Raw genomic sequence first — 26,997 nt, forward strand, 5'->3', positions numbered from 1 at the left:
ATAATGTAGCAAATGTTAGCCACCTGCATTTGGTCACTTATGAGATGCCCAGTAATGACTCATATGCTAATAGTTTACAAACTGTACACTCACTGGTCCTTGTCTTGCAAGCTTTTTGCTAGTTTATACTTTAATTGAATGAATTTTGAATGTGAGACATGCAACAAGGTACATTTCCCCGTTGTGGGACTAATAAAGGATTTCTGATTTCTGCTAACTTCTTTTTGGCGAAGGTGTGTTTACAAGCAATATCAAATTAAGTTACTTCGGGGAGAAATTGGATAATGTTATGATATGCAGCCATGATCTTATTTCTTAGGCACAGTATCAGTTAGCTAACAGTTGGCCAGCTTGAAATCTGCATATACATTTTTGAAAACAAACAACAATGGAGCACAACTGCGCAATTGCTGCTGTTGTAGTTTCCCAAGTCTGCCACTATGTGTTATGAGAGCAGGTTTTTATTTTTAGTGATAGCGCCTTTAAATGAGCAGTAGCCATAGACTGTATAAACCAGGGGTGTCAAACATGCGGCCAAAACCGGCCCGCCAGAAGGTCCTAATCCGGCCCGTGGGATGACTTTGCAAAGTGTAAAAATTATTTGTTTTGATCATAAAGTAAAATACTGTTCCAGATACCTGTGACAAAATGTTGTGGGCCTTTGTAGATCCACTGTGATCTGTACGTTGTAATGCACATGTGTAAATGATAAACTGATGCTTAATATTGTTGAAATTGAAACTTTTTTTCTTAAGAAATTTCAGGTTGTAAAAAGATAGTTCATTACATTGGAACATAGTTCATTACATTGGAACATTTTCAGAATGTACTTGTACTTTTTTGCACTAAAACAAAGGGAAACATTTGGAGTTGTGGTTATTTATAGGTTATTACGATATGATTTTACTGGTCCGGCCCACTTGAGATCAAATTGTGCTGCATGTGGCCCCTGAACTAAAATGAGTTTGACACCCCTGGTATAAACCATGGACGTAGTCTCTGTGTCGTCACTTCACCCATAGGTTTATGAAGAGACGGTTGTAAAGCTCAATGTGTTGTTCTGTTTTCAGATGTTTTCCTAATAAATGCTCAATCAGTGATTCTTATGTAAACACAGGGTTATCATTTTTGTTTTCATTCTTAAAGTAAAACATTTAAAAAACAAACATTCTAATTATACATTGAAAATGATATTATTATAAAAAGGGAGTAATCATTTTAAAATCGATTGACAGGTCTTTTACGATGTATGTATCATAAACAAATCTGGAATATATATGGTCAAAATGTAAACAATACTTTTTGGGGCTTTTTAGGATCATTCATTATTTTCAGTAAACAGGAGAAAATGAGTCATTTCAACAAAAGCAAGTGATCACATCTTACCACACTCAAAGAGAAGTCCACACCAGTGCAATTTATGCTCATACTTTTTTAATGTATCACAATGAGCAAGAAACATACTTGATGAAATATTTTCAAAGGAGTATATTCAATTACCATCTACAATCAACTTAACTAGGACAACAAGGTTTTGTGACAAAAGTTTCTTTAAAAGTCTGAAGTTCCATGTGGTTGTATGTATGTTAGTTTCCATGTAATTTGGTACAGTTTGGAAATCTTCATCATATAATTACAGTAACAAAAAAGCTAACAAGACTACAGTATAGAAAAGACATCAAGAACAACATTTTTGGTTTAACTTGCTCTTTTTTGTACATTGCAAGGCTGTTTTTTTCTACCCTCGGATGGGCTGCCTGGAGCCACAGAGCCATGCTTATGAGGCTCGAAGGAGGAGTAATTCAAGGAAACTAAAAGAAAAACTAAAAGCATAAAAAAACATTGTGGCACCAGAAGTCACAAAAGGAACAGAGAGCTCCAAGTAACAGTTCATCTTTGAAGTTGGAGCAAATGGTTGTTTGGTTGTTAGTTTGGTTGTTAATTTTGGTTAATACGCTTTTTTAGTGTAACTGCCTCTTTAAGAATGACAGCTTTGAGAACCCGTCCCCTCTCTCTGTTATTCATTTCTCTTTTTAGATCATGTAATCAACAGAGAGAGGGGTGAGCCGCCATTTGACTGGAGAGCTTAACTTGTCAACCAGAGACAAGCACAAGGAAATGAAACGGGTAGCAACATGAACTGGGAGAAATGAAGCAAGCATGTCTGTCCATCCTGTCCTGAAATTTGGAAAATGTCCATCAAAGAGCAGAAGCAGAGGCAGAGCTGGAGAAAGAAAGAGACAGACAGAAAGGAGAAAGAGGCAGCTGGAGCCACTTAAGTTCAGTTTCATCTAAGGACTTTCCTCTCTGTGTCACACATGTCCATTGGTTCCAGAGTCCATTCCCATTACAGAGTTGTCAGTATTCAAATAAGGAGGTGGATTTAAAGCTGTTTTGAGCCTGCCTTTGGCTCCCATGCCCAGTTTTGGTGTGCCCACAGCCTCTCATGTCCTCCTAACGAGATATCCAAAGCTTCCCAGAGTCCTTTTTTCTCTCTTTTCAGTCCTTCTTCATCTCGAAAACAAAAAAAGTCGATGTCTTGTTTTAAATATATCTATATCTGTATACAGGTACACGCTCGTTTTCACAGTGGGCAAAAGATGACCTCTACAGCAAAACCTTGTCTTTATCTCTCTCTTTGTAAATGTCCATTAAAATCAAGTATCCCAATGTAAGTCAGTGGATCCAATTATCCACAATAGCGTTTTGTGCCACAATAAAATATACACTTATCTGGGGCACAACTTGTAACTTTTTTCTTTTTGTTTCAACTGCATAAAGCTTTGGCCACATTCATAAAATCAATCAAAGTAAAAACTGCTCAGTGCTTCAGTATTGTTTCTGATCATTATCTTTAAAATTGGATTTTCTAAATTTCAGTTATCCATAATCCAGCTTTGTGGTTCAGTTTGTTTTGGTGTGTAACATATAAGAAAATAAAAGGCAAACAAGAAAAATTTGAATTGATGCTGGCTCTTATGAAACACACACACACGCACACACGCACACAAACTCACACACAGTCCATGCTGGCTGAATCTGATGTAAAGACCTCAACTTTGTCTTCCACAAACAAGCCCAAAAGATTACATTTAGGAAATAAGAGAGCAAACAGTATCATGGAGACAATGAATAAAATAACATTATCACACCATAAAGTGGCCAGGTCATTTTTTTTGTTTCTTAATTTCAGCAATTCAAATTAAAGCTAGTGTTAATTTATGATAAAAAGTAATATACAGAAACTAAAATAAAATACAAATACTTATAAGAAAATAACAATACATGTCTGACATTGTCTGAAAATGAAAAGAAAGCAAACATATTTAAGAAAACTGTACAACTTAAGAATTTTCCCAAATAAGAAAGTACATGTGAACAGTATTTTTAGGGAACTGGACTTTAGAAAAGTAACAAGCTTGCAGACCAAATCTCCTGACTTTCAACAGCATGCTGTAGTATTAACACCAAATCACATTGCTCTGCAAGACAAAGCACTTTAAACATCATTCTGAGACTTCATTAGGGCAAATATATTGACTATACAATAGTGGCCTAAAAGTAGTTTCACAAATTTAAATAGGTCTTGGTTTTGGTTTTAAAAATAAAAGTTTTTGTTCATTGGATCATCAGTGAGAGTGGGGTATCTATGCACATCCATTGCAATAAATTTAAGTGTGTGGACTTCTTTGGACATGAAAGCATCCTTGCTATTTGAAATCAAGGGACATCTTCAAGAAACCTCCTACTTTTTCCAGAAATAATGCTTTGGAATGAAGATGTCCCTTAAAAACCTGTAATCTATGTGTGGAAGTGGCACCCTGCAGACACATGGGACAAGTCACTGGTGGATTTCCCAGGAAGGGGGCAACTCAGCAAAACAGCCATCATTTCCCTCTGAGACTAGTTGTATGTTGACTGGCATAAATGTTACTAAACTTATGAGACGCATCAGTACCAGATGTATTATATACATTTTTTGGTAACCACTATTACTTGCTTAACAAGTGAGCAACAACCTTGACTGGATGGAGGGATTTTCAGCAATGTTCCATGCCAGCACAAAATGACATATGGAGATCACGTTGTTCAGCAACCAATAATGCAAAAATTTACACAACAGTTTACAGTCACTTAAAAAAAAGAGAGAAAAAAATAGATTGTGACAATTAAAAGCAATTAAATGAAATAGGATAAGTCCTTGCTTAAGAAAAATCCATTGTGATATTTGGAATGCACTGTTCTTTACAAACGTTATAGATCATTGGCTTTAAACATTGGTCTGTTCAAAAAGAAAATCGGCAAAATGTCCTTTGGAACATATATTCACAGTCTTCAAAGTTCCGTTTTTGCAACAAGAAAAAAAAAGGTGTTGCAGAGGCAAGAAATTGGTTTATTGTTGGTTTTCGTTAAAGCTTAGCCAAAAGCAAAATGAGCATGCATCTAGGTACTTTTTTTTCCTTCCAAAATTCTACATTAGCAGCAAAACGTATGTCCTTGAAGACCAGACCTTATACATTTTCTTTAAAAAATGGACATTTGAATGTGACAAAAAAGTCAAACAAATATTAATAACCTCTATCTTACAAACTGCAATGGCTCTGTAACGGTGCTACTCCACAATGCAAGGACAAGGGCCCTTTTTGGTTTTTGGTATTTACGTAAAAAAGCCACCTGTTCGCTTGCAAAGAAGCAAAAACGGCAACTCTGATGCGTACTCCTTTGTCTTTTAAAACTTTGTTTTCTTTCCTCTAAAAACAGCAACAAATTCTCAAGTATAAAGAAGCCTCTTTTCTCATATTTATGCACCAATGGTGAAAAGTGTTTAGTCTTTGGATTTTCTTTTTGTCTTAAAGCGTGAGAATTATTATTAGTATTCTTTTTTCATTTTCATTTATGACAACAAAAATGTCAAAATGAAAATAAAGACTGTAGCCACACTACATGAAGAACAAAAGACCTGCTTTGTAGTGTACATATCTACAAACACAGGAGAGCAGAGAAAAATAAGTGCGAAGAGAGGAACAAGTAGAGTGAGAAATAGGAGTCAGACAGTGATAAGTGCACAAAGGTAACACAAAAATTAAATAAAGTAAAACTTTCAATATTTCACCCAGGATCTTTTTTGTTTTGGTTAGCGCAATACCAACCAAACCATAAAATTTAAATAATTCTAAAAGAAGATCCTGCCTTGTCAGGAGGGGCATTTGGGTGAATGTTTCCCAAGAAGTTGAGAATAAAACAGAAACAAAGTTGAGATAAATTACCTGTCCATAATCTAGTCTATCGGAATGACCAAGACAACATCAAATGAAGCGTCTTAAAGTTGGACAATACAAAAGCTAAATGTACACAAAGTTTTTTTTCAACCTACCATACTGTTTAAATTCATTTCCAATGCAACAATCTACTTAACACCAAAAATGTTCATATCTATCATAAATACAGAAGGTTGTTTTTTTTTTTAATCAAAACTCTTTTTATCGCCTGTTATTATGTCTGCAATGCTCTCCTTGTCTGGGTTTAATGGATTTAAAAGGATTTCCAATGTTAAAACCAGCAAATCATTTACCCTTTTTGAATGCCCAGATACAATGCCTTGTTAAAATTTCCCTCAACTTAAAACTTTCTGTTATTAAATCAAGTTATGAAAGAAAAAAAAATGCTTATCTCCTGTTGGAAACAAAAGGTGTAAAACGTGGATTTCTGTAACAAAAAAAACCTCTGTGAGCTGTTGACCTGAGAATAAAATAGACATTACATTATTCTTTTACTTTTGCAAGCCATTGGTATCTGAATGCTTAAATAGCAAGAAAACTGATAGACTATTCTCCCATACAGTACATACTGGCTTTTTGTGACTGTGCTATTAAGTAGAAATTATTACAAAACAAAGGGACAGCTTATTGACTCGTATTTCTTCAAAAGGGTTCTTGGGCCATTTGTCAACTTTGAGGCAGTCCATTGCCATACAGTACAGCATTTCTCTATCATTACCCAAAACATAACTGCAGCGATCTTTTCTATTCTCATATATTAGTATGCATGTATTTCAGTTGAGTAAAACAAACAAACAAACAAACAAACAAAAAAAAAACGAAAACCAGCATGTTGATATGGGAAAACAATCCACTAACATTTAAATTTTTGGTTACAAGCTTTGGAATTGCAGTTAGTCTTTACACATATTTTTCTGAAATTGGTTTGTATACGTTTAATGTATTTTTAACATTGCTGCTTTTTATGTTTTTTCCATTTGTGATTTTTTTTTGTCTTTTTCAGTGTTTTTTAAATATTGTCCATCATTGAAAGCTCTTTTACAATCTGATGGAGTCTGTTCCTACACTAGCAAGATTACTACTACAACTACTACTGTCTTTGACAAAGCCAGGCTGCTGCGGCTCCTCCGCCGTCCTGCCAAGCCTGTCTGCTGACTTCTGACTACTGTCAGAGTCAGACTCGTCGGTAAAGACGTCTGTTGGTATCGAGGTCTGAACTCCTGAGGTGCTCAATGAACTTGAGGTAACCGTTGAAGGTGAGGACATTGGAGGAAAAGAGGAGGAAGAAGAGGAGGGACTGGCATTGGGCTTCCCAGCTAAAGCTCTGGAGAAAGGGGCCTGGGGCCATGGTTTGCCGGCAGCTGTGGTGTTGAGTAGGGTAGTAGAGGAGGAGCACAGGGAAGAGGAGACAGCAGAAGATGGCATGGTGGCTGATGTTGTTGGCGGGGGAGGGGGGCTGCTGATGGGATGAGTGGCAGACTGCGAGGTAGATGCGGTGTTAGGATTGGGGAAGCAGGCTGAAGAGTGAGGTAATAAACTAGTAGCGTGCTCTTTGGCATTTCTGGCTGATCGCTTGATTGTTCTGTGTTTGTGCAATGCCGATTCCAGGTGTTGACTGAGTGCTTTCTCCCCATCCAACGTAGTGTCACAAGCCAGGCAGTCATAGAGACTTCCAGCCCCTGCACCTACGCCACCAGGGACACGCAGCAACATCTCTTGCAGGTTTGCCACAGACTGACCGAAAAAACAGTTAGATTTAAGGTGGGTAATAGCCTCTTCTTCCTTGGTGAAAACTGCTTGACACTTGCGGCATGCCAGTTTGCACTGCACCTTGGGGACGATGTATTGGTCCACAGCTTTGCCATCCATCTCTTTCTGCTGAGAGGGTACTTTATTATGAGAGGAGGAGGAGGAGGAAGTGGGGTGTTCACTATGGGGTTTGCCCTTCTGTTCCTCGGTTTTCACCTGATCTTTGGCAGATGCTTTGCGTTCCGCCAAGGGTTGAGGGGCGGTTGGAGTTTGGCTCGCCTTGGGTTGCTGGATCTGTTGAAGCTGCCGCTGCTGCTGCTGTAGTGCCTCCTGCAAGCTCTGCTGATATTGCTGGTAATGCTGCAGCAGGGACCCTGGAGACAGGCCCATCAGTGCTTGTGACAATGCTGGGTTGTAAGGGAAGAGACTTTCCATACCATACATTGGTTGCAGGTAACCCCCTTGGAGAGCCCCAGGGATCTGTGGGGTGTAATACGGGGAAAAGCCAGGCATGAAGTAGGGCAGGAACTGGTTTGTTAGGAGAGCTGTGGGGTCTGATGCCAAAGCAGCCTGCAGGGCCTGAAGCTGGGCAGGGTCTACCACATACTCCATGCCAGGTGTGGGCATGGAGGTGGCAGGTACAGCTGTGTCTGGTTTCTCCTTCTTGGCACTGGCAGCAGAAGTGGAAGGGGCAGGAGTACTTCCAGTTGACGATGGGGTTGAGGACTTCTCCGTCTTCTCCTTGGACTTCTCCTTCTCTCTTACCCTCTCAGCATCACGTTCTTTGGGGGGTTCAGGCCGGGAGCCAGACTGGGTGGTTGAGGAAGTGGAGTTGGATGTGGAGGTGGAGCTTGAGTGGGAAGCAGACATGCTGGTCTGGGCTGGGCTGGATGCGGCAAGAGACGATGATGAGGGAGGCTTGTTGGGTAATCCAGATGTGGGGAGGCTAGGTGAGGGAACACTGGCACCAGGCATGTTCAGGAGGTTTGAAGGTTTTGGAGGAGTTAAAGCTGGAAATTTTTCAAATACAGACAAAACAATAATTAATAGGTATATTTCTTTGATGATTGCACAATATAAGATGAGGAGATAATAAGATGAGTTATGTCATTATAGACACACAAAAGAGGTACATTTAAATGTAATCGTAATAGTAATAGTGAGCTATTTGTTCACTCTGTTGTGGCTCTAACAGTTAAGTGTTGACATCTAATGAGATTCTGTACTTAAAGATGTCAACAATGGCAAAAGGCCAAAGTTAGTTACATTTCAGTTGAAAAACAAATATGCAGGTCTTCATCTCAAATTTTAGCTTTTAATCAGTGAATTAATTCAAATGATGACGTACCTGAATTAGATGAGTTAAAGCTGGAAAGAGAGGGGCTGCCAACCCCTGGCAAAAGGACTGGTGGTATGCCTTGTAGATTTGGATAAGCTGACTGAAGATTCAGAGCCTGCATTGCAGGGTTATCAAACAAACCCTGCTGCTGCATGGCCTGCTGCTGTGCCAGTCCTAAAACTTCATTGGCCTTCTTAATGCGGTCCATCTCTTGCTGGGCCATAAGTTGGCGGACAGTGGCAGGGTCAAAGTATTCTTTTTCCTTATCGATCTGGCTGCCAATGGTATCCTTCACCTTAGAGATGTGTTGCTGGGAGAAAATGTGATCACGAACAGAGAGGCGAGCACTGTACTTGACACCACACAAAGTGCATTCAGTCTTCGGCCCCTCGTAGGATGTATGAGTTATTCCGAAGTGCTTGGCCATGTTGAGCTTTGCCTTTTTCTCCTTGGCACGGGCATTTTGAAACCACACCTGAACCACTCTCTTTGGAAGTCCAATGTCATTGCCAAGTACCTCACATTCTAGCATAGTGGGAGTCCTGTAGTCATTAAAACAGGATTTCAACAACTTCAGCTGGAGGTTAGTCATCTGCGTTCGGAAGCGCTTTTGGCCAGGTCGATCTCCGCTGTCAATGCTCCTGGTACCTGAGGCTCCAGGACTTGGTGAGCAGGGGTCAGCCATGCTGGACGTCTCACTGTGATCAATAATATGTTCATTTTCATAGTCCTTAGCATAATAGCTTGTTGCAGGGCTTACCAGCCCTGAGGACATCTGGTCATCAGTTTCAAGGATGGGGACTGTCTTAGACAGGTAATCACCGCTATGTTGGCTGTGCTTTGCATCAGCACTGTCATTGTCAGCATTGGCCTCATCACCTGTGGTTGTGTCAGTGATTGCTGTATTCACAGAAGAGCAGTCATCATTATCCAGTTTGCTGTGATCAAAGCTGAGGTTCACAGAGGACATGGTTGCACTCTCAAAATCTTCCATTCCCTCAACTTTAATGGATGAAGGACTCAGTAGAGCCCTGGGAGACAAATCCATGATTTTGTTTACTGGTGACATAGAGGAGCTTTGTCCATCACAGTTTGCTGGGGCCAGTTGGGAGTAACTTGATGTCTCTAGAGCATCTATTTTTATTAGCATACCCTCCTGATCAGGTAACATACCAGCTAGAGCTAAATTATATCCAGCACGTTTGGCTTCATGCCAGTGACGAGAGCGAATGTGTGCCTCAAGAGCAGTTTTTGCTTTAAAAAGAGCTCGACAAAAAGGGCACCTACGATGAGCTTGAGCTGGCCCTACAGCTCTAAACTGACCTTTTCTCTCTCTAGCTCTGGTATTTTGGAACCAGACTTGCACTACTCTCTTTTTTAATCCAACCTCATGAGCAATGTGGTCAAGCATTTTACGTGTAGGATTTGAATCTAATAAATATTTCTGATAAAGGATCTCCAGCTGCTCAGGTGTGATGGTGGTTCTGAGTCGCTTGTCTCTCTGAGGCTCTTCTCCACTATTTGTGCTGTCGTTCTCTCCTGGGCTTGTGCCTGCTTTCTCCTCTAACTTCCTCTTCAGGGAGTTCATGGTGGAAGTGGGGGTGGACGGAGAGGTGGCAGAGCTGCTGGGAATCTGTGGCATTGCCCCAGAAAGTAGCTGACTTGCCAGGAGAGGATTGCTTGGATCAAATAGCATGAAAGACATATCAATTGGACGGTCTAGGAATTGAGGGTGGATGAATTGATTTTGCACAGAAAGGAAGTGTAATTGCTGGTGTTCCTGCCAGTGCTCAAAGGAGGGGAAGCCAATCTTACACTGCTCACACTGATACGGGATCATCTGCTGTGCCAGTTGTTGTGAGGCAGAGGTCAGGTGTGCATTGAGGCTCATCTGTGGGCTTTGCGATGAGGCCTGGCTAGTCTGAGAGGCTGAGGGACCACACTGCTGTTGTTGCTGAGAGAAGGAAGAAGATGAATGCTTGTTAGGCTTGGAAATAGTTTGAATCTTGTCTTCTCTCTGAGGTCTATGGTGTTCTGCCTCAGACTGGGGTTGATGCACAACTTCCTGCTTAATAGTGGTTTGGTTTTCTCGTGGATCAGCAGACATTTCTGGTAACTGCTTGGGCTTCTCATCAAAGAGGTTTGAGGTGGATGCTGGTGATGCCTCCTCTTTCTCAGTGGATGGGAGATGTGAGAATGCTGAAGTGGAGGGTGGAAGTGGGCAGAGACTTGAAGAGGAGGGCATTGGGGTGTGACAGGAAGACCCAGAGGGAGTATAACAGTCATTGGAATAATCCAGTGAATCCTCATTTTGGCTGTCATACTGTCCATCCTCGTCTTCATCTTTGTAACACAGCTTCTTTTGGTGTTTTATTAGATCAAATATACGCTGGAAAACCAGACTGCATTTCTTGCACTGGTAGTTCAGATTTGAGGTGCGGATATAGCGATCATTTGACAATTCACGTCTTTCACCCTCTTTTGCCCCTTCACCCTGGTTTTCATAATTTTTCCTTGCCTTCTGGCGAGCATTTTGGAACCACACAACAATAACACGAGTGGGGAGGCCCAGAAGGTTGGAGAGTTGTTCAAATTCATCATCTTTAGGATATGCATTGGCATCAAAGAAGTCTTGTAGCACTCTCAGCTGGTAGTCAGTAAATCTAGTCCTGGATGATCTCTTGCTTCCATAGAATTCTTGTTTCAGAGGTTCAGGGGAAGGAGGTTTGGAGTCAATTTTTGTGTCTTCTAAAGTTGTTGTTGGTGGATTATTGAAATTGTAAGGCGAGTCTTTATTGCGCTGTCTTTCCTTAAAAAGGGTGTTTCTGAACCAGTGCTTTATGACTTTTTGTGGTAGCCCTGACTTGTCTGCCATCTCTTTAATCTGTTCCTCATTTGGCGAATTGTTGATATCAAAGTACTGTCGCAGGACCCTAAGCTGGTCATCTGTGATGCGCGTCCGCGGCCTCTTGTTCTGCTGCTGCTGTAGCATGGCTGGTGTAAGCTGCTGTTGATAGAACTGGACCAGGTCTGAGGCCAGGTTTGTATCCATAGATTGTAGCTGTGGAGGCAAGGACTGGAGAGACATGGACTGCATCATGAGCGGCGAGAAGAGGGGCAAATCCATTGGCATGGGAATTTGTGCCATTTGAATTTGTGGCTGTGGGGTAGCTACAGTTGGAGGTGTGAGTGAAGCAGCAGAGACAGGAATATTTGGTGTGGGAGCTCTTTGGGGTGGAGGAGGTGGAGGAGGAGGCTGTGGAGGAGCAGGAGCAGCCTCTGGTGTAGGGGGTCTCAGTGGATAGAGTTTATCATATTGTTCTCTGTATTCCTTGGCAAATCTCTCAAGGGATCGAAATGGAAAGAAAGCCTGGTGGATATGCTCCTGGTGACTCTTTAGAATCAGTATGTTTGAAAACAGCTTGCCACAGGCTTCACATTCCAGTTTCTCTAATCCCTCAATGGGGTCCACCACTCTTGTTATCCCACCTGGACCACTTGATCCTGTAGGTCCAGCTGTCTTTTTCTGAGCTTTCTGTTTATTTTCATTGTACTGAATTACTAACTCAAACCCAAAATTTTCTAGCAGGGCTTTGGTTGCATTTCCTCGAGCATCTGAAGCAATCCTTGGTGGAGGCAAGCCAGTATCATGGTTTATGTTTATTGAAATATGCTGAATGTCCTTCTTTTCTCTTGACTTACTGTCTGTAGAATCTTTGTTAACATATTCCTCATTTTTTTCATTTGTGCCCTTCTCTCTTTGTTCTCTGTCTTTCTCATTCTGAGAGGAGGGAAGTCTCTGCTTTTTTTCAGCCTGCTGGAGGAGAGATGCACTCTGTTGCAGCAATGCCATCTGCGACTGAGCATGCGAGTGAGCCTGCTGTTGTTGTTGTTGCTGCTGCTGCTGCTGTTGTTGCTGCTGCTGTTGTTGATGTTGCTGCTGAATGTGGTGGTGCATCAATTGCTGCTGCAAACAACTCTGCTGGGCCTGCTGGGCCGAGTTCTTTAGATCTTCCAGCAGTGAGGAGGTGGAGGATCCTGCTAGGCCAAGTGCTGCATTACTGATGCTGATCTCTGGGTTCAGCTGAAATTCTGCTCCAGGGATGTAGAATGGGAATAGCAACTGCTGCTGTTGCAAGGGGAGAAGTGCTTCAGCCGTCATTGGGAAGTGCTGCAGAAGTGCTGGGTTGAATAGCTGTGATTGTAAAAGAGCAGCCTGCTGCTGGAGCTCTTGCTGAAGCTGGGCTTGAGCTTGGGCTTGAGCCTGGGCCAATTGCTGTTGTTGCTGAAGCTGTTGGTGTTGCTGCTGTTGTTGTTGTTGTTGTTGATGTTGTTGCTGGTGGTGCTGCTGCTGCTGTTGTTGTTGTTGTTGTTGTTGTTGTTGTTGGTGTTGCCCCCTAGCAGACAGCATGTCAGCATATTTAGACTTTTTTACTTCATGGTTCTCAGATTGTGAGGAATGGCAGCTGACTAAAGAATTCCCCAGGCTTTCCATGATATGAGTCTGGCTCATATGATTTCCTCCAAGAATACTCTGAGCTGTTTGAGAGCCAGAAGAACTGTGGTTTGTAGAGCTAGTCGTTGAGTTACTAGCTGGGCTTGGACTAGATGTTGAAGTGCTAATGCTGGACCCCCCGCCACTTAAACCAGTAGCACTTGCAGAGGTAGGGATCCCTCCTGCTGCTTCAAGTTTGGCTGCTCTAGCTTTGGTCTGGTGTAGAACAGAGCGCATGTGGATCTCCAGAGTAGAACTCTGGCTATATGCCACATTACAAGTGCTGCACTTGAATGGCTTGTTGTCAGGGCTGCTGGTAGGCTCAGGCTGGCCAGTAGTGGACTCCTGAAGAGCCCTCTTCACCTTGTGCAGGTGGGAGACAGAGTTATAGTGTACCAGAAGAATGTTCTTCTGTGTAAAAGACTCTTTGCATACAGTGCACTTGAAAGGACGAGATGGATCCAAGAACTTTTCCATGGTAAAGTTGGGGCCCTTCCTGAATGGCAAAGCACGTTTAGGTTCGGATCCAGAATCTTCCTGCAGTGAGCCAGTTTCACTGCCTGTCGGGCTTTGTTTTTCCTCTGGGTCACTTTCATCGCCCTCTTTGTCATCTTCTCCAAGACTTCCATGCTCCTCACCAAGGGATGGGTCAGCCATTACCATAATGTCACCATTCATCAATAAGCCCCCATAAAGCTGTTGGATATCAGCTTCACTCAGCTCCAAGTGGCTGGTTTCTAAATGTTTCTTCAAGGCCTGCAGTGTTCTGAAGCTTCGCTGGCAGAGGCAGCACATGGTGGCTGCCCTGATCACATGGTACTGTGAATGGAGCTGTAGTTTCTCCACAGTCTTAAAGGCCAGGCTGCATTGGTTACAGCGGTACTTGTAGACATGGCGATCTGAAACCGGCAACTGGGGCCTTTTGTTGTGAACTTCATTGAAGTGCATCTGGAGGGAGTTGGAGGACTTGAACACTTGATTACAGCCTTTCTTCCAGCACAGAAATCCTGTGGCATCATCCCTCTCCGACTGTTGATCTTCTAGAGGTGACTTGTGAGCTTCAGCTATTTCTGTAGGGAGTGACACCCCTTTCTCTTGATCTGCATCTGATGCATCTGTGAATAAACAAACCAAAAGAGAGGAATTCTTAAGGTGCTTACATTAGCAAAGTTACATTTTTCCACAGTAAAGGATGTCAATAAAATACATGAAATCGCTCATTGTACTAGCACCCTTGGCAAGGTGGAACCAACATAATTGTTTTGTAAAACATTAAATACTTGAAAATATATCCTTTATTTTCAGTCTATATAATAACAATTATTAACTTTATATTGCACCAGTGTGTGCATACAGTTATAAAGTGATACTATCAGTTCAATCTCATTTATTGTACACTCCTTTATTGTAGTGTCCTACTTTAAAGCAACCCCCACATTTGTGACAGAGTCAAATACTAACCAGCTTGCTTCTTTGTGTCTTCAGAGTTAGAGTTGGCTGTAGCATGAGGGGTGCTCTGGGACTCTCTGTCTGGACTAGGTACAGGTATGAACATGCTTGCTGGCAGTACTTCAGATGCTGTTACCTGGAAGAACAAAGCACAAAGGAATTCTAGTGTGAATAATCTTGCTGAGTGATAATGTAATTTAATATCTTAGTTTAAATGATTAAAGGGAAACTACAGACGCAAACATAAGGATACACAAAGCAGTTACCGAGAAGGGGGGTAGACAGATCAATGATATATACAGTAACATTTCTACACTAAGAATTATTGACACTAAACATAACAATCACGTCTCAATGCTGAGATTCTCACATATGTTACTATTGTCATATGTATCACACAACAATATGTACACATGCATACACAAAATCAAAACATATTTTTTATAAACTTACTATATTATTTCCCAGAATGTAAAGTTTCACAGTCCTGTGCTTTGGCATGTGCCTATTTAGGTTCTGCTGCTGTGAATTAGTATGATGGGCCTTGTGTCACACATTATTTCAGCCAGCTAAAAGCTTTATGAGGGGGAATAAGACAATAAGACTAGGAAATAACTACTGTAATAAAGGAGAAAAGAGTAGGTAAACTGCATCTAGCCACCTCACACTTCAGCTTTAGCTTCAGTATTCTCAGTAGTACAGTTGTAAGTGCCAATAAGATGAAAATAAATATTATAAGAACAATTACTGAATGAGACTGTGTGCTCTTTATTAAAACGGTAAAATCAAAGGAAAACAATTTAATCGGCGATAAGAAAGTATGCATTTTAAATTTGGAGAAAGTTTTCATTTTACTTTTGTAGTTCAAATATTTCAAGGATGAATAAGTATTGATTGAAAAAGTACAGAGAGGAAGCAAAGTTCTCTCTGCCCTCAAAACATTGGAATCAATCATGTGTAAACGGCAGCAGCCTCTGTTTATTCCTGCTGCTCTCACCCAACTTTCTTCCTATTTTTCCCACTGATGACCTTTTTTTAACCCTCAAAACCTGATAATTCATCAAAATCACTAATTAACAGTACCCTATGTAACAATAATCATCGGCTGACACTGGGTGAGGTTGGAAGATTTCGACTTTCTTTTTCCACCTCAATTAACTTGACAAACAGAGTAATCACCTTCACTCTACATGCTGCATTTCAATTCATATATTCACCATATCCCTCCTTTGTTCCTTTCTGTTTTACTGGTGAACCTCAATTTAAGGAAGCTCTTCACCTTTCACTCTTAGCCTAAAGACTTATATAGGTACTCCTTTCAAGTCATATTTAATAAAGATGTCTCAAATAACTGTGACAAAAGGGGAGAACAAATCTAAAAAAATGCATCCTGGTGGAATTTGTATTGAAAATAAGAGGGTGCAGTGGTCAGTTCTGTGTGGTGGATGCTTTGGTTAATTTACCATATGTACCATATGCTTTCTAATTACTCCTCTAATAGGCACAGTGAGAACACAGCTGAAGTACTCTAGCATGTCATATAGCCTACAGGCCAAATCCAAAAGGAGCAGAATCATCCTCAAGCAACAGGAATTTCAAGGTTAAGTAGAACAGTGAACACTTTCCATCAAAAAGTAAAGACTATATTTGATTGGTGTGGTCACAAATCTAGCACAAAACATCCAGCCAGTTCCTGCTTTGTTTTTGTTAACTTTCTATCTCTCCAAAATGAAAAGTGGAAAATTCATGCAACCAGCATTGAAAGTCACAAAACAAAACAAAAGCTATGATTTACATTACAAAGGGGACTGTTTCTAGACAACTGCTTCATTAGGCGATTAGTGGAAGGAGCAGAGTATCCCAAGGTCACTTTTAATTTGGACCGCCTAATTGGCAAACATAGTTCAAAATGGCTATCATCCAGCCAGACTCAGAATTAATGAAGCACAATTATTTTCATTACCCCTATCTTGCACAGACAGAAAATGAGACATGGAGTGAGAGAGAGAGAGAGGACTGGGGGAGTGTGCATATATTACATATATACTGTACTGTATATATGTACTGTATATGAGACAGAGAGGCATGAGACACATTGGGTGGAAAGGAAAGGAGGGAGTACAAAGACGATAGGTGGATGAAGGGATGAAGGGTGGGAGAATGAACGCATCGTTATGCATGCTTGGAAAGAAATAAAAGTCACCTATTTCAGAATTAATTAGGCTCCTCTCCTTAGACATGTGAAAAGGATAAAGTACCTTTCTATCTGCATTCACCAGTTATAAAAATGTGCTAGCTTTAATATGTGTTATATTACCTCTGTTCTATCACGGTCCTCTTGTAGTGGCTCAGTGCATTACTACCACTATAAAATAAATAAATATTGCCGTCTACCATACTATTGTGCTTGCCATTTACTTTCTAGATGGGGGATGAATATGGCTAGGCAGCAGTCAGAGTAATGTTTGATTGTGATTGTCGAGCAGGCTATTTAGCTTCACAGGATAGAACAGAGCAAAGATTTGCTCAGTGATTTACACAAAATCAGGGCAAATAAAAAAGTAAAATTGTTATTTAAAAATCCATTTCCCCATGATTAGCATTATAGAAAGCAAATAAAGTATTCTACCTAGGTAGAAAACGCTGCCCCAGTGCAGCTGATATAAATCTAACTTCAGGAATTGAGAGTCAAAGACCACATGACTCAAGCAACACACACTAACAGTTTTGCATCTTATTTCCTGAAGGATTGGACCTGAACATTGACACTTTTTAGAACAGTGTTTTTGTGTTCTATAAATACACACATTTTTATATGAGACCTGATTTCCGCCTGATTTGTAATGAATAATAACATTTCCATTGCTTGTACGCAAATTTCATGAAGTGGGGAAACTGCTCATTAAATTTTGCATAATCCGTGCTACAATTATTTTAACATATTCATCATGAAAAGCCTTGTTTTGACTTGCACACAGGTGATCAAGGACATGGCAAGAATGTCAGTGTAGTAATAAATGAACTGGGAGCTAAGAGACCTGCTCATCTTGAAATGATTAAAAAATACAAAAACAGATTATGAATTCCCATCCCCAAATGACTGTGATTACAAGAGAGCTGGAGAAAGGCTTCTCTGATGATGGGCACATTAAGACAATGGAAAAGAGGAGAAAAATATGCATTTTAAAAAGGCCCAATCATTTCCAATGAGCCAATGGGATTGCCTGCAGCCATTTCACAATTAACAGCATTCTTTGTGTTTGATAAAGGACTGAATGTTCGCAATTTAGAGGGGGGAGGACAGGAATGACAATTGTTCTCGCAGCTAGACAGCTACTCCAGGGTGAGGGATTGATTAGACTCAAGTGAATCATCTTCTTGGCATTGTTGAATCCTTACACTGGTCCTTGACCAGACCCACTGTCTGAAATCTGATGGGCCATAATGTGTTTAAGTAGCAACATGTTGGCCTACACAGTGCAGCTTCGACTGGCTGTGGTTTTCCAATAAATGACTGTGAGATAATAAACTTAGATTGGTGTTATGTACTGTATACTACACAGCTTACCCAGATGGCAAGGTCATATATTTGTTCGTCTGCATTCCCTGACTTATAGAAACTATAGATAATGCATTTACTAAAGTACTTATGCATTCTCTTCGCTATGGCGCAGGATGACTAGAATAAACAATTTGCACTTGCAATTTAATTCATACCAATCTAACAAAAACTTCAGGTTACCTTGATTTGGTAATGAAAATTATTTAGAGTTATTGCTGAAGAAATACATGATTGATAAGAATGATAATGGAGTTAACACTTCAACCTTTCCAACCACCCAGTATCCAATCACACGCAATGTAAACAAAACAAAGGACTTACTGAGGCAATAAGCTTATCCACACAGTCAGGAGCCACACTGTGGAGGTGAGTGAGGTGGAACTGCAGGTGGGTCTTGTTGTTGAGCATGTCCTGACATAATGGGCAGCGTAACATGGGCTGGACAGAGTGCTGCGTCATCACGTGCATTCTGAGACGATTCAGGTCCGTGTTGGTGAACTTGCAGTAGGGGACACTGGTACATCTGAGTGGCAGAGACGGGAACAGAGAGGAGGGGGGATACAGATCCACAGAGGGTTAATGGGGTGAGCATGGTGGGCCTGCTTGAAAAGGAGCCATAGATCAGGTGGAGGACTGGGGCCCCCTATCCTCAAGCAGGCAGAGCCCTCTGATCACAGACAACTGTGTAATACTGAGCACCACTGAGTCTTGGCACCTACTTCAAAGTGCTCCCATCTGTCAAATACTATATTGACTTTCCACCTTATACACAATTAGCAATGCAACTGCAGCAGAAAAGGCTAACATAATTTGGAGGAGATTTGGAAAAGAAATCCTGCATAATATAAAAAGGGTCAGTGAGATAACTAACAAAAAATTATTAGAAGTATATTTTTACATTTCTTCCTTTAATTGATGTGGAGATTTCAAGCCTATAATGAGGGTTTGGGATGGGATGACCTTTAGCAAGAGTCCCCTAATTCAAAGAGTTTTAAAAACAGAGACTTTTATGAACATCTGAAGACATCAACGTTATCAAAATTGTGTAGTTTGTAACTCTCACCTGCTCCGCAGCGCTCTTCTCAGCTGCCCTGGGACGCTTTGAGGAGAGTGGACTCTCGGAGGTCTCCGACTGCGAAGAGGACCTCTTGGAGGGGACTGGGGAATCTGACTGGTGTCGTTCCGAGTGGCCAGACACTGCTGCACATTCACACAGACACGCAGGAAAAAAAAGAGGAGAGCAGACATGTCAAGACAAGGTGAGGACTTGGCAGCCTGGGAGCAGGTCAATCAATAACACTGTGGATAAAGGGCTTTTGAATGTCTTTCTTAAATGAGATATAACTGCATTTAATGGGAATTGGGCAGAGAAGGTGTTGTTATCCAACTCATGTCTGCCCATAAAAAGATACCACACTTTTGACTCGTCTTTCCATGCTGCGGCAGGGGAGCTGTCTCTTTCAATGTTGGCTTGTGAGGATATCATACAACGCCATAATCCGCAAATGAAAATATTAATTTGCCACAGGGTGCAACTTAAGGTTTCACAACATATCTTCAGTCAACATGAGTTTCTAAACTTGAGACAAGGTACACAAGCATCTTGCGACCTCATGATACAGCAAGAAGGGTAAAGATATCCACGCCAGACTTTGAACACAACTTGTTCCTGTAATTACTTCTTACCTGTTATGTTTCACACATATGTGATGCTCAGATGTCAGCTAATGTAAAGTATTTTCAAGCTATAGTCTTGTGTACATTCTATGACAATGTTTTGTTTGACCAGTTAAGTGATTCTTATGTTTTATTGCAAGTATACTTATTTTTAAGGGATCAAGAAATGAACGTTGTTGTTGTTTTTTAATCAGTGCCTACAGTTTGTCCCAGCCTGAACAATTCCTCAGCTCTTTGTTTCCAAAAGCTGGGAAATGCCAGTGAAATTCTCAGTTTCAATGGCATTTCTGTAACCAGCTAAGCCTTCTCCAGTGTTTTAGTTCTGTGCAAGAGGACTGTGACAAAGAGAAAAAGAGGAAAGCAAGATTAGAAAAACCTCTTTTCAAGCCCCTGAGCAAATCTTGATGTTTCCTCAAAGCTAAGTCATACCCAAGCATATTCACAGGATACAGCCATGCTTCGGAGCTCAGTCTATGGAAATGTAAAAAAGGACTACAGTCATTGTCGGTTGGCTGCCAGTCATTGAAAAGATTTCCATTATATTCACCTATACAGCTACCTCAAGTGTTTCGCTAGCTCACAAACTGAATCACACAGCTAATCCTTTTAATGAAAACAACACCAATATTAACAAAATAGGATTTCTGCAGAGCAAGGCCTCGCACAAGAGCCCCTGCAAACCACTTTAAAACGACTCCACTTTTCTAAAGAGAAAGAGAAACTGGTGGCACACAGAAATTCATCAAAGTTGAGCACTCAGCAAAGCAAGAGATCACAGAGGAGCTAAATTCCCATGGAGCCAGCATGGGGAGCTGCAGTAGCATCATGCTTTGTCACCAGTCTGAAACTTAAGGAGGTGTCTTACCAAACCCTAACAAGCCCATAAAGAGTTAAATGTGGCCTGATTTGTACAGTCCTAAAAGGGCAAATTGAGAACAGAGGGCATTGGTAGGAGAGGGGTGATTTGGCGGGGGGTCAGGTTAAGCAGGGCTGACCACGCTCCTGCTCCAGACATTAAAATGTCAACTCCAATCAGGACGAGGGCAGTTGAGCTGATTACCCAGTGGGGGACCTGGCTTTGGACAGAGCAGCCTGCGAGATCTCCCAGAGACACCGGGATCAGCCGGGGAGGCCCTATTAGGGTCCAGTCACAGTCAATCCTATTAAACACATCCGCCAATAAACAAAGGGATTGTTAAACAAAAGGAACCTCCCATTCCCTGACATTAACCTCTCAGTCATGACACTGTCCTCACCAATTCCTCCTCAACTCCACTTCAGTCCACTCCTACTGCCCCTGAACTCATCTCTCGAGGAAAACCGAGGACGGCCATCTGTGGTCACCTTCACATCTCAACTATCTGGTTGATCTTTTGACTGCTGACGTGTTTGGGGGTCCTTATTCCAAATAGTAATTATAATATATTTCCCTTAAAAAACGTATTTCACTTTAAGATGGCCTATTGAGTTGGTTATGAAACACTGACCTCTCCCTAAGCAGCTCAGTCATTTTTGACTTTTCACCAGAAGCCTCATAAATACAAGGTAGGGAAGGAGAAGTAGTCTAACCCCAACAGCATCTGTTAAAACTATTAATATCATATTGCAACATTTTAAACACCTGCTCTTTATTGTAAAAACTAAATAAATCTCAGCTTGCATTTGCACACAGACGGACGGAAACAAGCAGCTGCTACAACTTAAATATGTATAATTGCCATTCACTGGGAATGACTTTTGTAACAGAAAGGTACTGTGAAAAGAAATTGTAGAGCAGGTAACGCAGGGCTTATGTCGCAGTACATACATACAATACAGTACGTAAGCATGGATTAAGTAGACACAGAAGTATCCTCTCAGCCTCATGATTAAGAGGATAAACATAATTGATTATAAAGTATATTCCACTTCCACAATTACTCAATAAGCACCAGAGAGGTGAAACAAGTGGCTGTTTATGCTAAGGCACTGGAGAGCTGCTGTAGTAGGGGCCCAAACCGGCTCTCTAGCTCAGCGTGTTTTATGTTTGTGCGTGTGTGAGAGAGAAACAGAGAGCGAGAGAGAGGGGGACAAATGGAAGGCTGGGGAGGTTCACTCAGACACAGTTTTTCTCGTCATGGCCAATTAGGACTCCATAAATCTGATCAATCGCCTTCTCTTAAGAACACTACACCATCACCGGCACCATGACTAACATCCAACTACTGTATCCTGTTTTTCCGTGTCAAGGGTGATGAAAAAAATGACAGAATCATTGAAAAGTTGGGAAACGAAATCGAGATTTTTGTCCTTACGCACAGTCTAACACGGCAGATTGGACACCGGTGTCCGAGCATTACTGCATACACGTGAGACACGTGAGTCCACAATGACATAAGCAGGAGATCAGAACCAATGACCAAAACATTTTGTCCTGACAGAGCAGGGTATACGACTATTACAGGAGCAATGTACTGTGGAGGAAGAACAGAAAAGGACTCTGGTAATAAGCCATGGATGTCAAAAATAACTGACAACAACTAGAGATGAGGTTTAGTTTTTATTTCTGATGTTATACCCGTGGGGGTAGCTGAAAAAATACAAACACACAACATACTGAAAATGTGTTTTAATGAACTTTGAAAAACTGTAATAAAGTAAAGTAATAATGCTTTAGAAAGACCTAAAACTATGTTTAACCATTTAAACCTTGGTGGTGGGTTAGATTAACAATGCTTGTCCCATTCACAAGTCATCCTCCACAGAGACCACTATGGGCTCCCCCTCCGTCACCATGACCTTAATGTCTGCCAGGAGTCTGTCTGTTACCCTGACCTCTTCTGCCTGGTCATTAGACACAGATCCCCCATCCACACCAAACCTCTTCTGACAGATACACAGGGTGGGCTATTGTTTGAAAGCACATAAGGCTAGGCAGGAGTGGAGAAAAAAACCTAAGAGTCAATTAGGTGATTATTAATTCATGCCCCTTTTCCGTAAACCAGAGGCTTTTGTGCTGTCGAGTCCCGTAAGTGAATTGGACTTTGGCACCTTGTCTCACCTCCCATAGCTGGACTGTATTATTCAAGCAGCAAAGGGGCTGTCAGCACACTGCACCAGTCTCTGGAGCAATCACAGCCTTGTTGTGCTTTTAAAAGGGAGAAAAGATGCCGGCTGGACAGAGTGACTGACACAGCACAGGCTGAATTAACCACAACAGGTCATCTGCCATTGACATTTTCCAGGAGTGCAATCACAGCTGCCATTAATCCGCTGTGTCCTTGAGAGAGGTTATCCATATTCGAAAATGCAAGTTACAGTATACAGTATGTAAAGAAGAGGAAGATGGGGAAAAGATTTGGAATTCCCCTCCTACTGACTGACATGGGGTCCACATCATCTCCGGAGCCTCTGCCCCCTCATTACCACAGTTCCTGTCTCGCCGTGGCAGCTTCAGGCCTCCGGTTGTAAAAGACATAACCTATCATCCAGTCCGTCCACGCCAGCGAGGCTGCATAACTTTACTGTCACTTTGCCCAGAACAGCCACAGTCTGCCAATCACTTTAAACTGAAGCTCAGCCCACAGTTCCTCTGCATAGTGAACCTCAAGGCTCCTCAGTGGTACACTTTCTGAAAAGTGTCCTCTGATCCCCGACTCTTTAAAACCTTTCACCTTCACAGTGTAGAGGGCTTCCGACTCGCCGCTGCGCCGTGCAATGTAGAAGAAATCCTAACCTCTATTCCCTCTGCAAGTTGGCCATTAATATGGAGATGATTCAACTCCCCCAGTGCTACAAGTCATTCTCATTTAATGCTATGCTAACAATACCTGAATATTTTCTTTTCCTTTTCCCATTTCTATCAAGGTTTTTAATCTATAACCGGTATCAGAGCCCAGAGCAATAAAAGGGCAGTGTTACATTTCATCTTATATTTCTCAGGTGATTATTCTGCATTCGTTAAAAAGAAATACAAGAGAAATGAAACCTTGAGTTAAAAAGGCGATATTGAAGATACATATTAAATAATTTCCTATTATTTAAGAAGTCCAAGAGCAAAACACTAAACTGTATAGTACGAGTGTTATGCAGCCTAACGACATGATTGCAAAAAGAGATGAAGAAATTGAGAGGAGATATTAATTAGCAAAAGCGTTATTAATCTTCAGGCCACTGAACAACAGGATGACATGGTGTTCACCTTTACAGGACGCTCTGAGAGACAGCACTGGTGCTTGCCCATTAGACACCCCGTGGTAAGACTCATAAACACTGAGCTTTCAGGGAGTTGGCTCACAAACAAGGACAATTTATGGCCTATTATCTTCAAAGACAAAAGGAATTACAATTTGAGGGATGACAAGCACTCAAAGGACGTGATATGAATATGTAAACATTGTCACTGCTATGTCTCCTGATTTCTCATACTACTTATGGTTTAAAAGCAATAACAAATCACCACTGCACTGAATGTCTCCCAGTTTAGAGTAACAATAACATAAACTTGAATAATTTGATTGTAACTAACCATAAGCATCAACCACAGCTAATATTACATATACATATGCTGCACTGTTATATAGAGAACAAGCCATAACATTTGGTATGTCTGTTCCGTGAATAAGCAAAACCCGAAGACTAACAGCACAATGTAGAGCACAGTACACAATGAAAAGACTGCAATGCCAAGGTGCCGGGTCTAGGGGATGCTAATCAGCATGTTCATTAAACAGACTAAATGCAGCATCTACACTGCACAACACACCATGTGCTTCTCCTACACACGATACACCTGGATGTGCAGGTGTGCCTGCTAAGTCACATTTATACAAACACACAGGTGGACGTGGAGCCAAACACACACAAAGAGTTGTATAAGCACACCCAGCTGCCCAGTCTTCATGTAAACAGTTTCACAGGTATAGTGTCAACATTTAACTGAACATAACTCGGAGCAATTTATTCCAGCTGGTCTGTGTGAAAACCTACTGTAGGAACGTTTATAGGACAGAGAAACACAGCACAGGTTTGGAACATCCAGTAGAGAAAATGCAAACTAATCAGATAAATATTTGTATTTTTATTATCTGTCAGGAAATGTCTAGTTTTAACATACTATTATTTTTTACTTTCTCATCACACTATCTCTATTATTATATATTATTATCTCTTAAAAGTCTACAGTACATGCGTCAAAGGTTAAAGGTTTAATTATGTATAAATATAGATTTTCACTTTTTTCAATTTTACTTTATATATCAAGCTCAACAGGTAAAACCAATGTTACCGGCATATTGAAGTAGGGAAATACCAAAATATGCATTATTTGTACACAAGAAGTGTAAAAACAGTGTGCAGCAGATAATCAGAGCAGCATGTCATATTTAATTGGTGCTCCAAGAAACTATGTCAAAATAGTCCTACACACTTTAACAACAGTAACAATTAACCCCAAGCTAACACACACAACGTCCAGCATGGCAAGTGATGGTAAAAATGGATTTACTACATACAAACATGTGCTGTGTTCTCTGAATAGTGTCATATTTGAATAAAGACCGTGACATGACTGTGCTGATGGCATCTAAAAAACAACAAGCATTTTAGGTTATAATTAGAAATACAATTATTTCCAATTTCAGAAAATAAACTTCACCAAAAAAAATTTGGTGAAGTTATTTGGTGTTATTAAGCCCTAGTTTTACTCTTTTGTTATTCATTTGGGACAAAATAAACATTCCCAAAAAGACACTTATGTACCTGTCAAATACAATTAAGCTTAAATACAAGCTAAATGCCATGCTGGACTTCATTATGCCGGAAAACATTAAAAACATGTTTAAATAATCATATTACCCCGCACATCCTGAATGTACGGAAAAAGGTATGAAAATAAATGTTGATCAAGCTCAGTTTCAGAGGACGACCATCTTCCTACTAGCCCCCGATTGGAGATACTTTTTCTCCCTCCCTCTTACCAATCCTCCCCCCCCCCAAATTTCAATACAGCCTTTCCCATACATTTATGTTAAATATGTCAAATCACACCAAGTCTGCAGGTGTATTAACAATCCCCCTCCTTCCTCGTCTTTCTGCTGTCTTCACCTCCCTATCTCCCCGACACTCACCACCCACCTTTCTCACTGCTGCACCCCCATACATTCAGCTGCTGTATAAATACACCACCTGCTTTAATGAAGGTAAGGAACCCGCTCCTATGCAGAAGCTCTTTCCTTTTGCCAGTGCTGTCTCAGCTAGGTGAAGAAGGTGTGATGAGAGAAAAAGAGGAAAGAGCCTCATGGCTTTCCATTTATACATATTTCATACCTAGCATTAAAAATGACCCTTTGAATTACTAATCATGCAGGATGATTAAATTGCGGCTACGGCCAACAAGAACATCGTTGTCCAAATGCATTAACATTTTAGTATTCCACTTATAATTAATTCTTCTGTTAATTTGTATTTTTCTCTCTCCAGATATATACTTATGATAATAACTGTATAATCACAAAACGTTGAACCACGTATTACCTTCGGTGTTTGCAGCATATGACATTTACATACGTCTGAATGCCTGTACATGTACATATATGAATTATCTTTGAGATAAATAAAAAAACAATAGAATAATGAAGGCATCCTTCAAGAGATGACATGCTGAATACATATGCATTTTACAAAGGCTTCTGATGTACCTCTAAATGATTTTAATGAATACTGAGGAGCTGTGGAACAAGAAAGAGAAAATAAGATTGACAGTGGCTTTAAAAAGGAGAAAGCCTTTTTTCTGTGTTCGCTAATGTTGTCTGTCTGACAGTGACTGTCATTTGTAAAGGAACAATGTTGTGCTCTGTTCCAACAGCTACATGACAACGATGAGAAGAAATACTTCAGTAGTTCTAATGATGGACCTTAGAAACAGCTCAGCCTCAGACAGTGGGGGACCGAGCACCTATCAGATAAATAACAGGTTGGCCAAGACGCTCATACACCGTATTTTAACATGCACACCTTTTTGTGTGCCTGCTGTAAAAACATCTTCAGACAATCACTAGCCCAAACAATCGCTCCCCTGTTTACCAAATGCATTGTGAGGTCTTCCTCGCTTTTTTGCCTACAAGATGGTTTTCTGCACTTGCTTTGAATGGGCATTGTATTCATCAATCACAAAAAGTTTGAAGTACAACAAGGGACCCTTCCATTAAACTACAGCTGTCTACCTTTCGCTGACAACACAGCCTTGAACCCACCACCCCAACCTACCCACCCTACTTTTCACTGACATCAAACAGAACCTCAGACCTGGTTCCCTAATGCACATTCTATTTTTAACTAAGCGATTCTAATAAGCTGCTGGGAAGCTATAAATTTTTCATATGCAAGCACATATTTCCTTTGTGAAAACACAGAAACACACTTATTTGGTGATTAGCGACTGACAGAGGGGAGGAAAGGAACTGAATAT

General features: G+C 41.0%; 1 protein-coding gene across 1 annotated transcript in view; it reads right to left on the reverse strand.

Annotated features, from left to right (window-relative positions):
- Positions 1-1,417: 1,417 nt before the first annotated feature.
- The window catches only part of zfhx3b (zinc finger homeobox 3b), a 136,711-nt gene continuing 111,131 nt past the window's right edge, over positions 1,418-26,997 (reverse strand). Inside the window, 6 exon segments of the mRNA XM_029455924.1 lie at positions 1,418-8,038; positions 8,377-13,977; positions 14,324-14,447; positions 18,195-18,383; positions 18,385-18,396; positions 18,937-19,073. Coding sequence (XP_029311784.1) covers positions 6,318-8,038; positions 8,377-13,977; positions 14,324-14,447; positions 18,195-18,383; positions 18,385-18,396; positions 18,937-19,073 — 7,784 coding nt within the window. The 3' untranslated portion in view covers positions 1,418-6,317.

The sequence above is a fragment of the Cottoperca gobio genome, chromosome 3, assembly GCF_900634415.1.
Source record: "Cottoperca gobio chromosome 3, fCotGob3.1, whole genome shotgun sequence".
NCBI lineage: Eukaryota > Metazoa > Chordata > Actinopteri > Perciformes > Bovichtidae > Cottoperca > Cottoperca gobio.